Source organism: Cordyceps javanica, chromosome 2 (assembly GCF_051103115.1).
Source record: "Cordyceps javanica chromosome 2, complete sequence".
Taxonomy (NCBI): domain Eukaryota; kingdom Fungi; phylum Ascomycota; class Sordariomycetes; order Hypocreales; family Cordycipitaceae; genus Cordyceps; species Cordyceps javanica.
In genome coordinates, this window is record NC_139296.1 from 5,040,769 (window position 1) to 5,053,025 (window position 12,257).

Here is a 12,257-nt window from a genome sequence, read left to right on the forward strand (position 1 = left end):
CAAATTTACAACTCTGCAGACCACTATCATATCTAGTGAATGAAGTGCTCAACTGGATTCTCGCTGAGATGCTTTTGACATAGCTCATGCGTAGTCGCAGGGAAGTTCGCCACAGCTCTACATTATCTGAAGTGATAGCCTCCTTTTTGGTGGCAGACGAACGCGAGAGAAGCCAGGGCCTTGACTCTACATCGCTGGCAAAAATGTGCACTCGAATGGAATGTTTGTCCTGTCTAGCTCTAGATGATGTATGGCCTGCCCTTAGATCGTACAAAGTTGACGGAGTTAGAGAGTCTGCCCGCTTTTGCTTGCCATATAAAGTCTATGGTAGTCGCCCTTGCGAGCCATAAGCTGCGCATGGGAACCAGACTCAACGATACGGCCATCATTCAATACGTAGATATTGTCCGCCTTCACAATTGTGCTGAGCCGGTGGGCAATGGTAATAGTGGTCCTCGCCCTCTTCATTTTCTCAAGAGCTTCCTGAATAATGGACTCTGACTGCGAGTCAAGAGCAGATGTTGCTTCGTCCAAAAGAAGAATCTTGGGCTTGCGTAGGAGTGTCCTGGCTAGCACTATTCGCTGTTTCTGCCCTATGCTGAGCTGAACACCCTTGCTGCCTACTTCTGTATTGAGACCGTCACTGTAGAATGTAAGTATATTTGAATGAGAGGGACGAAAAAATCCAGGGCTTGGATGTATCGGTGCTTACGGTAGACTGCTGATGAATTCGTAGATGAAAGCTTCCTCACAAGCCTGCTTGATATCGTCTTCTGTTATGGTGGTGTCATCGTCCATGCCGAGAATCAGATTGTCGCGGATGGTTCCGCGGTATAAATTTGGTACCTGACTAACAAGGCCGATGCAATTGCGATATTTGGAGAGCTTGTACGAGGTAATTGGCTTCGAATCCACGAATATAGAGCCTTTCAGAGGATCATAAAAACGCTCAATCAACGAGACAATAGTGCTCTTACCAGACCCGGTCGCGCCGACAAAGGCAATGTTCGCACCGGCCGGGATAGTGAAGCTAACATTGTCCAGGGCAAGATTGTCGGGCCGAGATGGATATGCAAAACTGACGGAATTGAACTGGACATGGCCTTGTATGTTGCCTGGGTCTGTACCATCGATGGATGAAGGATCGATTTCTGACTTTTGTGACAACAAACGCTGAAGCGACGCGGCTGCCTGTTTGGCTTTCCCGATGTTTGGTGTCCACGCAAAGACAAGACCCGCTGAGAAAGCACTCAAAAGCATCGCTGACTGAATTGTGATGGCTTGAAATAGCGTGTATTCGCCGCGTAAGATGAGCCTACCGCCATACCAGAAGCTGACGGCCATGCAGGCATAATACGCGGTCTGTGTGAGCGCGTACATAAACGAAACCTTGATATTAGAGACAAGTGCCTTTGGTTCATTCGATCTGAGGATTTCTTGAAACGTGTGTAAGCTTTCCTCCTCGCGGGTAAGGGCAGCAATGGTCTGAATGCCTGCCAAGGTCTCACCAGCGAACTCGGCAGCTTGGTGGGCGTACGTTTCATTCATCTCCTCGAAGTCAGCTACTAGCAAAACACCGAAGTAGCCGCCGCCAACCATCAACGGCATTACAGCGAAGCAAACGAGAGCAAGCTTCCACCCTAAAGCAAAGGAAATGACAATGCCAGAAACCACAGTGGAGAAGCATATCAAGATGATGCCCAAGGCACTGCCGCTGAGTCCGGTGATGTCGCTCGCTGATCCGGACAAGAACCCAGAGATTGCGCCGAAAGAATTTTCCTCCTTGTCGAAAAAGGAAACATCCATCTTTAGATAGTGGTCCAGCGTCAAGTCCCGGACGCGGTTGGATAGGTGTTCTGCGACGATGGCGAATGCCACACCTTCCGCTACACTGCTGAGAAGCATGACAAGGGCTAGTAGAAGGAACATCCATGCATAAAAGGCGGCATCGGAACGAATGCTATCTGCTTGGTCTAGAGGTCGGGCAAGAGCGGTTATTACTTTTCCAAAGAGCACAGCAGATACGGCCTCTTCTCCTCCTGCTATGATGCTTCCAATGAGACCAATAATCATCCAGTGGCTCTCGCGTTTGCTGAGTTTGATCATGAATAACATCATTGACCAGATTGAAGTTGATGTGGCAAAGCGGTCAGTTTCCGCGCCCGAAAGATCCAGCACGTTGTCGGTGTCCTGCACTGCCACACCGTCTGTGGAAGGTCGGTACTCGTAGGCATCGTCAAAAGGATCTTCTTTATCGTGGTCTTGATCTTGCGCTTTGACTAAGCGGTAGTAGTGAGATTCTGCAGCCATGAGTTCGTCGTGTTTGCCACTCTCCACGACCCGTCCCGCATCGAGAACAATGATGTTGTCGGCGTTTCGTATTGTGGATAGACGATGAGCAATGACAATATTGGTTTGTTGTCTGTCACTCTCAGCCATGGTAGCCAGCAATCGAGCTTCCGTCTCGCTATCGAGCGCAGAAGTTGCCTCATCTAAAATGAGGATCCGAGGGTTGTTTACCAGTGCCCGGGCAATGGCAATGCGTTGAAGCTGGCCTCCTGATAACCTAGACCCACGAACCCCAACAACGGTATCGTAGCCTTGAGGTAGTTTACTGATGAACTCGCTCGCCTGCGCGACTCTGGCGGCCTGCTCAACAGCTTTACGCCTTTCGGGCGGCGACAGGTGACGTCCCTGATCACCGGTGAATCCCAGCTCAATATTTTCATATACTGTCTTGTTGAACATGAAAGGTTCCTGCTTTACGACGGCCATTTGCCGTCTCAGCCATCCAATCTGGTAGTCTGCCAAGTTTCTACCACCAAGCACGATGGAACCGGAGAGCGGGTCATAGAATCGCAGAAGTAAGTGTGCTATAGAACTCTTTCCAGAGCCAGAGTGTCCGACCAAGGCTGTTGTCTTGCCGGCTGGAAATTTAATGCTGACATTATCGAGTACCGTCGTTGCTGGGCGGCAAGGGTACACGTGCCGTACATTGTGAAGCTCAATGGCAGGACTAAAATGATTCGGAACAAGACCTTCGTCAGAAGATGAATCGATAGGCGAGGTCCGCTGAATCATTCGAGTCAGGCGGCGAGCACCGGCCACCGCCAAAGAGAATGCTTCGACATTCGCACCGACTCCAAGAACGCAAAAAGCAGCAGCCTTGGACACCATGGCAATCGTAACGACTGCTGTAAAGCTAGAACTTCCTTCTGTGATGCGGCGTGCGCCTTGCCAAAACGCCAAAGCCACGTTCAGATAACCAGTGGCTACACAAACTGCAATTAAGATGCCATTGATGGAGGTGATGAAGAAGCCATATTTGGCTGATTGTTTCAAGAAGTTCATATATGTATCGTGAACGTATTTTTGAATTCCGAGAGAAGTTGTCGTTTTGATAGAGCTAAAGGCTTCCTCAATGACACCAGAGCCAGCGGAAGAAGCTTCGATGCTGCGCGTGCTGAAGCGGACAGTGAGGATACCGCCGAGGTATAGCACTACGTAGCCGACAAAAAGCGACCAAATCAACTCAAGCATCAGAATGGCATCGACGGCGAAGCAGACGGCTACGGTCGCGATGAGCGTGCCCAATGCAGCGATTGTTTGGGACAATTTTGACGAAACAGCATTCTGCACGGCGTTGGCATCGTCGGTCAGCTGAGAGAGAATGCCGCCAATACCGTTGTCGTCGAAAATCGCCATGTTTTGTTTCAAGGTGGCGGCAAAGAAGCGGATTTTGATCCGACGCGCGATCCGGGCACCAGTGTAATTGAATCCAGCCGTGGCGATGAACCAGGTGACCAACGCGACGAGGACAATGTAGGCGTAATACACCGTGTAGCGGTTCAGAAGAGATTCAGCATCTTGATCGTGTCCTTCGGCCTTCGAAAAGGCCTTAATGATACGCGAACTGATAATCTAAAGACGAAAAAAAAAATTATTGTTAGCGATTGAACTGCCAAGCCGAAGGCAAGCCTCGCCCAGTGGGAACGTACTGGTGTGACGGGAATCAGGGAGCCTGCAATTACTGCGCACAGGGTACTGATGGTGACCACTATCACATCGATGCTGTCGGCAAATCGAAAAATTCCAAAGAACGAAACATTGCTATCGTCGAAATGCAGCTGCTGCTGCAAGGCGGCGCGCTCGACGGCGACGTGAGCTTCAAACGCTGGCGTGGCCGCTGCCGTTATGGACAGTCCCTGTTGAGCAGGCTGAGCTGGGCCACCAGTGATGGCACCGTCCTCGGCTGACGAGGCGGGATGTTGGTTGCCGTTGCTCATTCTTTTGCAGTCGAAAAAATCATCAATCTTGACCAGTACTGCTATAACGAGTGTGATTGAGTCGCGGCTGGGTCAACGGAGCAGCCTCGGAAAGAGAATACTGATACACACGGCGCAGGACTCGCCGCTACAAAATCCAATGAAATCAACATGGCTGGGAAGAGTGTTTACCCCACACGAGGAATTGAAGGATTTGCCAGGATGAGTCCTCATGCCCTCGAGCTGCAGCCACCCTGCCACCGCCCGCTGTAATGTCGGGCAGGGATTGTGTGAGATGGTGTGAAGGACGCAGCTCCGGAGACAGTCTCCGTGGGATGCGTTGGATGTGTAGTCAGCATGCTCGCGGTACGTACCAGTCACCCAAGTCATAACAAATTAAGGCCAGTCATTGAGCATACTACATACTCGGTAGCCTATACATCCGTATATAATAAAGCGACCCAGAACGCGTCTACTCTTTGCGTGATGCTGACTTGCTACACAGTCATCTGAGACACGATCATCCGAAACATGATCTTCCGCAGCATCGTTTACCCTGCAGATAGTGTCATAGACGGAAAAGGGCGGGCATGGCCGGTCAGGATTGTTCTTTCATGGATGACTTTTTTTTACATGGCGAAATGATGTTGAGCAAATGAGATTTGCGATGTCTAAACCATGGTTTGTAGGAACTAGGAGGAGTCGAACGATGTAATGCGAAAGCACCCCATTTCAGTATTTGCCCAAGCCACCTGCAACGAACGTAATTAGCAAAATAAGCATCACGGGGATAATCGCTAGAAATAACGAGACCTTGAGCCTCGTATTAACGACCGCAAAGATGGTCGCCCGTTCATCTACACGGAGTCGACTTCAGTCTTGACGGTGGAGAGGTTTAGAACGGCTGTGGCGTTTCGTTGTGGGTGCACGCACTCTGCCCAACCAGCGTTGCATTGTTAATAAGGTTGCCAACTAAAAATCTCGCGACCGACAAACGCAAGGTCTCAACGAAACCTTCAATCTAACGACCTTCAAAGAGTCCTGCGCAGCCAGGTCGCTGATCTAGCGATGGATCTCACCATTCTGCACTTCAACGATGTGGTGAGTGCCGTCCGTCACGAGAGCCGGTCGACCGAGAAACTGTGCTGATGGGAGACCTCAACCGTTCACAGTATCACATATCCGACTCTGAGTTGGTCGCCAAGTTTGCCTCCGTGCTAGAGGACCCAAGACATGCAAGCGATAACGGAAAACCCTCAAGAGGTCCCATATTGCGCATATTCAGCGGAGATGCCTTCTCGCCGTCCTTGGAAGCTGCCGTTTTGCGCGGCGACCACATGGCACCGCTACTAGACGGCCTTGGGATAGACGTGGCGTGCTATGGAAATCATGATTTTGACTTTGGCGAAGATCGACTCGTCGAGCTCATCAGCCAAACTCGCTTTCCCTGGACCCTCGCAAATGCAGTTGCGCCGACTCAGGACGCGCAGGGACACGGTCGCCTACTTGCTGGTGCCCGCGAATACGTGATTAAGGAAGTCGCAGGATACAAGCTGGGATTCTTCGGCCTAGCTGGAAGGTGAGAAGAATACAGCGTGAACCACCAGTATCAAGAGCTCATGCTGATCAATAGCAAGTGACTGGCCCTCCAACTGCCAGCATTTGCCAGACTGCACGATACTAGACCCTCCCACAGTTGCCAAACGAGTAGCCACGCATCTACGACTGGTAGAAAAGTGCGACATGGTGATTGCAATCACCCATATGCGTCTAGTAGAAGATCTTGAAACTCTCAATAATACACTTTCTGGTCCAGGAAAGATAGATCTGATACTGGGCGGCCATGACCACCACGTTGTGCGCCGGGATCCTTCAGACACGAATGCGGACCCTGAAGTTCTTCAATCCGGCCTTGGTCTCCAAAAATCTGCAATGACTAACTGCGAAGGCGATTTTCGGATCATCAAAAGCGGCACTGATTGGCGAGGGCTTTCTATTATTCAACTGCGACTTGGCAGCAAGAATGAGGGTGAGCCGGCGATTATCGGAATGTCTTGTATGTGCAAAACCGACTATCCCGTGGCTGTTCTAGCTTCTGGCTAACCGTCAATTTCAGTACGGCAAATCGAAAATTTAAAGGAGCTTCCAAACTATAGCCAGATTCCTACATCTCAGGCAACGTTGGATATTTTACAAACGACCCATAGCAAGATCGAACAGGTCGTCACGCAGCCTTTGTTCCGCACCGAGACGCCACTTGATGGAAGAACACATATTATTCGAAGCCAAGAAACAAATCTCGGGAATATGTTGGCTGATGCCGTCAGAGCGTTCTACGATACCGACATAGGCTTCGTGAATAGCGGCGCCGTACGTTGTGATCGCATTGTAGATTGCGACGGCGGTGCACCACTTTGCATCCGCGACGTGATTGAGATTAGCCCTTTTGACAATGCCTTTGTCGTGAAGCGAGTCAATGGAAGGGTGCTCTGGCAGGCGCTGGAGAACTCTGTTTCAGATGCCCACACTGACGGCCGATTTCTGCAGCTCTGCGGGCTGTCCATGAGGCTAGACTGGAGACGACCAGAGGGTTCCCGAGTCAGCGAGATATTGTTCCATCCACGGAATGGCAAAGCCCAGCCCCTGGAGCAGGATCGCATGTATACAGTCACCATGGTAGACTTCATCGGCTCCGGTTTTGACGGATACACCTGCTTCCAAGATTGCGAAACTTTGGTGGATACCGAAGGTGCGATTACAGACACAAACATGCTGCTCGAGATGTTCAAAATAGGCAAAGACGATGCAAACGAGTCTGGTGTTGCAGATCAGCACGCAGAAGGCATACAGAGGGCACGGGCAGCCGTAATTCATGGATACCACCCTGAGGATGCTCTTCCAATTGTAAACCCAACGTTAGAAAATCGGATCAAGGTAATGCATGAGGCCAATCTATAGAACTAAACGTGGAATCAGAACTGATAGACAAATAGAGCCAACCTTGGCGGCTGAAGCCGGAATGAGTGTCCTGGAGTGACTTCAATGCATGACTACGATCTTAAAGTAAATATGCACGTCGTCTGTCAGCCACTCTCTGCGGGAGGGAACTGCGCTGAGTGTGGCACTGAGATCGGCAGCCGTGTCTGAGTCCCCTCAAGCCTCAGACTCACTGCTGAGTAGCCTTCTTGGAGTGGCACATCCACGGTGAGCGACACCAAATACGGAATTGCATTCGTGGATCATTTCGGCTCGCCATCTTTCTACATTCATACTCACTACCAACGATCGGGCCGCACTCTTCGATTCCTTACATTAGAAAAATCTCAAAAAAAAAATTGCATGCGACGTAATAATGGGCTCTCACCAAACAGAGAAACCTGCCTCTTGGCAGGAATGGAACGCTTGCCTCCTTTTCGGTGCTGAAAGACACAAGAAAGACGATTCGAAAATCGTCGCCCTGAAAACCGCCATCTTCGAAGATGATACAGACGAAATTGCGTTGTGGGCTTTTCGCCAGGCACAAAAAGAGTCAGGGATCGCCTTGTTCAAGCTCGCTTGGTGTACGGTCGTGGGGTTCTACGTGGGCACAGAGGATGTGTGCACAGCCGTGTATGTGGACGGCTCCGAAAGCCTTCTGCGATGCAAAATAGATCCGCAGGAAACGATAGCAAACATGATTCCGTCTCTGAAGCAGGTTCCCTTACCGAAAAGCGCGCACGAATCGGAAAATGACGACCTTGAAGTGGCAACCGAGCTATTCGATACCGCATTGTCGATTGTGCAAGCAGATTCATCTGCACAATACGAAAGTGCTACTCGCGCCGGTAAACAATTGCTCGTGGCAGAAGTAGATGTGACCGAAATGTGCATCACAGTCTATTATCCGGCAAGGCTTGTTAGCGAGCATTGGGCACAACGAGCCGCAGGGCTATTCGCACGATGTATCAGGCAAATGACCGCCTACCCAGACGAGCGACTCCGCGACCTCGATATACTGCCACACACCGAATCAGAGCAGATAAATCAGTGGAACAGCAAGACATTCGGAAGCTATGATGAATGCATTCATCAAGTGATCCATAAGACAATGCTTACTATGCCCGATAGACCCGCTGTGTGTAGTTGGGACGGCGATTATACATACCGTGAGCTCGACTTGATCTCTTCACGGGTTGCATCCAAGCTACGCGACCGGGGAGTCGAAACAGGTTCAAATGTCGCGTTCTTCTTCAGCAAGTCAAAATGGGCAGTTGTGTCGATGCTGGCAATTCTGAAATCCGGGGCCGCAGCAGTGGCGCTGAGTAAAGACTATCCGCACGCAAGAATGCATACCATCCTCGAGCTTACGGGAGCAGCTGTACTTCTGGTTGGCAGAGATCTGGAAGATGAACTGGACGTACAAGGGAAGGCAATTTCCAAAATAGTCGTTGACGAACAGAATTTCTCGACTGCAGCGCATGGGCTGAACGAGGAACAGCCAACTCTTTTTGTGTCAACCTCTGTCCGTTCTAGCGATGCCGCACACATCCAATTTACCTCTGGTAGTACAGGCCAGCCCAAGGGTATCGTCATCGAGCATGGATCGTATCTTGCAGTTCGATGCCATGAGATATTTGGTATATCCAGAGAGTCTCGAGTTCTTCAATTTGCAAGCTACACTTTTGACGCTATCCTCGACGAAGTATACTCGTCGCTGGTAGCGGGGGCATGCATTTGCATCCCATCCGAGGAAGACCGGCTCAACAATCTTGCTGGTGCCATATCAGACATGAAAGCTACGTGGATGGGTATCACTCCGACACTAGCAAGAGTCATCAGACCAGAAGATGTTCCGAGTATCAGGACTCTCTGTACGTGGGGTGAGACAGCGACAACCGACATCATTACAGAATGGGCTGATGCAGTGGATTTGCGCAATGTGTATGGCCCTTCAGAGACTTCCGGCACGACGACGGTTTATTCTTGGTCCAAGGGAGTGAGAGACCCGACGTTACTGGGCAAAGCGATCCCTGAAACGATTGCGTGGGTTGTTCGAACTGACAACCGCGCCCTTCTTGCACCCATTGGTGCCATAGGTGAACTGGTTCTTCAAGGCCCTACAGTAGCTCGAGGCTATCTCAACGACGAGGTTCGTACGGCAGCGTCCTTTATAGACGCAGTCCCATGGCTACCGAATGGACCTCAAAATCAGCGTGCATACTACACAGGCGACCTCGTGCGGTACACGGACAAGGGAGAGCTGCAATTCTGTGGACGACGTGATACCCAAGTCAAGATCAGAGGAAACCGGGTTGAACTTGGCGAGATTGAATATCGAATAAATCACAATGATCCTACAGGAAACACCTTTTCAGTCGTTGAAGTGATACGTCCACTCTATCGCCCGACGCAGGAACACCTGGTTGCATTTATAAGCAACGCATCGAAGAGCAACTCTTCTACTGCACCACAACTAATGCCTATGGAAGATAAAACCAGGAAAAAGCACGTTGAAATTGCGAGAGTACTATCAAATCACCTTCCCAAGCATTTCATTCCATCAGCATATTTACCTGTCAGCTGCATCCCAACTGTTGCGTCCGGGAAAGCTGACCGGAAAGTCTTGAGGTCAATGGCCGAAGCGCTTTCGGAATCACAGTTGCACAGTTATTCACTGAATGCGGCACTCAAAAGCGAAGAGCCAGTGGTTCTTGGAGGCCAAGAAATGCAATCCATGGCGGAGCTATGGGCCGACATTCTCGGACTGGACAGGCATAATATCACCCCAAAGTCCAATTTCTTCTGGCTGGGAGGCAACTCGATCCTAGCCATGAGGCTGGCCATCGCGGCGCGCAAACGCGGGCTCGATGTCACGGTCGCCCAGATACTCAACAACCCCGACCTCGACCAAATGGCATCTATCATTTCTCAAGAGGCTCGGTCTGTGCCAGAACCGAAGAAAAAGTCGAATTATGAGCCGCTGTCGTCTCTATCTAGTGTCTTTGCTGCTGACTTCCTGGAAAGAGTCGCAGCCCCCCTGCTGGGCGTAGATAAGTCGCAGATCGAAGATTTGACCTTGGCAACTGACTACCAAATCGAAAATTTGGCATGGTCATCTCTGAAGACTCGTGGAGGAACAAATTACCATACCTTTGACTTTGCCGCCAGCGTAGACGGCGAGAAGCTCCAAGAAGCAATCCGCGCACTTGTTGCTTACCATGCCATTCTGCGAACAGTCTATTTCGTTTATCGGCGACGAGTTTATCAAGCGGCTCTGAAGCAGCTCCCATTCGAGATTGTGCATTGCCTGAGCGTCAACGACCCTTCTATGGCAACCTCGAACCTGATGCAAGTCGAGTCAGAGCAACGCCTGGATATTACCAAAGCTTTGATAAAATTCTGGCTCCTCTACGATGAAGAAAAAAAGGTCAAGCGCCTTGTATTCCGCGCCTCACATCTTCAGTATGATGGAGTCACAATTGGTAGATGGTGGAAGGAGCTTGGACTGTTATTCAACGGCTCACAACTCTCTCCTACGCCATCCTATTTCAATTACATAAGCTTCGCTTCTAACAACGATGCTGCTGCGGCAAGAGACTTTTGGCGTGGACTGCTCTCTGGCTCTTCCATGACGAACGTCTTTCAGCACAGTGGAATTCCATACACGCATGTGCTGGATGGAGAAGTTACGAGGATAGTTGAAACCAAGTTTCTGCAGTCCCATACAGAGATTACCATCGGGACAGCGATCAAAGCTGCTTGGTCACTTGTCCTAGCGGAGATGGCGAGCTGCTGCGATGTGGTTTTTGGGTCTGTCATTGGCGGCCGCAATGCGCCGTTTCACGACGTTGAGCATGTTGCGGGCGCGTGTATTGACAACATCCCTGTGCGCGTTCGTGTTCAACCTGAAATGACTCGTCTGGAGCTCTTGAAAGCAGTGCAGATGCAGTACTTCCAGGCTATTGGATTCGAAAACTTTCAGTTCAAACGAATCGTTACAGAATGCACCGAGTGGCGACCGTGGGAGCGACTGAGTACTCTTGTCGAGTACGAGAACCTGGGAGAAGACGAGGAATATTTCCACATTGGCGCGGACAATACTTACACAGCCAACGAAATTCGGCCGCCCGCAGATCGACACGATATCACAATATTCAGCATGCCACTTGGTGAAAAGGAAACGTTTATTGCTCTAGATTTCTCCAAGTCCATGGTCTCAGGAGACACTGCGCAGAAAATGCTCGACCGAATGGTTGTACATGCTACCCAGTTCCATGATGATGTAAATGGAAAAGTGTCGCTCGGAAAAGCAGATGAGCTAGGACTTCCAAAGATACCCATCGAACCACCTTCCCAGCAAATCAGCCGAGGCGATGTCCAAAACGACAAGACCCTAGCGGATGCCGAATCGCCCCAAGCCGATGAGATTCGAAAACTGGTACGAAGTGCGTGGGTTACCGAGCTTGGCTGTGCACCATCGGCCGTCGAAGATATATGGGCAAAGAATATCCCATTTTACGATGTTTGGGGTAACTTGATAGCTTCATATGCGCTGGCAAAATACTTCGAACGTCATGGATTCACTATAAGTATGGAAGAACTACTGCTGCATGCAGACATGAAGTCGCAGGCTGCGCTCCTTCTATGTCTGAATAGAATGCAAGAGTAGTTAGTCTTGTACATATTTGGGGCATGTTCAATGTCTACAACCGATATTCACTTTTCAATGCTTCATAACCGTGCTAAAATAGTTGTGCTGCCTGCTCGTGCTTCCTTCGCAAATTATGCTCGAATGTAGCTGAGAAGAGCATTATAATTGAACATGTTGTACCTTTACTTCCAGACTGTGGAAAAACACGCCAATTCCATGTCAACATGCAAGGCTTTACCAATATTGTGAGTCAGCATTCGCCATCTTCCCCGCAGGGTTCGTGTGAGACTTGTGTGTAGTCACCAGCGGTTGTACTTTCCGGAAATGGATATGTACGTCTACCTAAAACACAGCGAAGATTG

At 50.1% G+C, this 12,257-nt stretch overlaps 3 protein-coding genes across 3 annotated transcripts; 2 read left to right on the forward strand and 1 right to left on the reverse strand.

Annotated features, from left to right (window-relative positions):
- Nucleotides 1-285: 285 nt before the first annotated feature.
- V2A60_004008 (ABC transporter ATP-binding protein) lies at nt 286-4,286 on the reverse strand (the record flags this gene model as incomplete). Its single annotated transcript, XM_083255332.1, has 3 exons — nt 286-643; nt 713-3,921; nt 3,999-4,286. The coding sequence occupies 3 exons, from the start codon at nt 4,284-4,286 to the stop codon at nt 286-288; spliced, it is 3,855 nt and encodes a 1,284-aa protein (XP_083111458.1).
- Nucleotides 4,287-5,333: 1,047 nt separating this feature from the next.
- Nucleotides 5,334-7,223, forward strand: V2A60_004009 (bifunctional metallophosphatase/5'-nucleotidase; the record flags this gene model as incomplete). Its single annotated transcript, XM_083255333.1, has 4 exons — nt 5,334-5,366; nt 5,438-5,844; nt 5,903-6,321; nt 6,382-7,223. 4 exons carry the CDS (start codon nt 5,334-5,336, stop codon nt 7,221-7,223), a joined length of 1,701 nt encoding a protein of 566 aa, XP_083111459.1.
- A 1,366-nt stretch (nt 7,224-8,589) lies between these two features.
- Nucleotides 8,590-11,913, forward strand: V2A60_004010 (non-ribosomal peptide synthetase; the record flags this gene model as incomplete). The annotated part of the gene is made up of 1 exon (XM_083255334.1): nt 8,590-11,913. One exon carries the CDS (start codon nt 8,590-8,592, stop codon nt 11,911-11,913), a length of 3,324 nt encoding a protein of 1,107 aa, XP_083111460.1.
- Between the last annotated feature and the right edge of the window lie 344 nt (nt 11,914-12,257).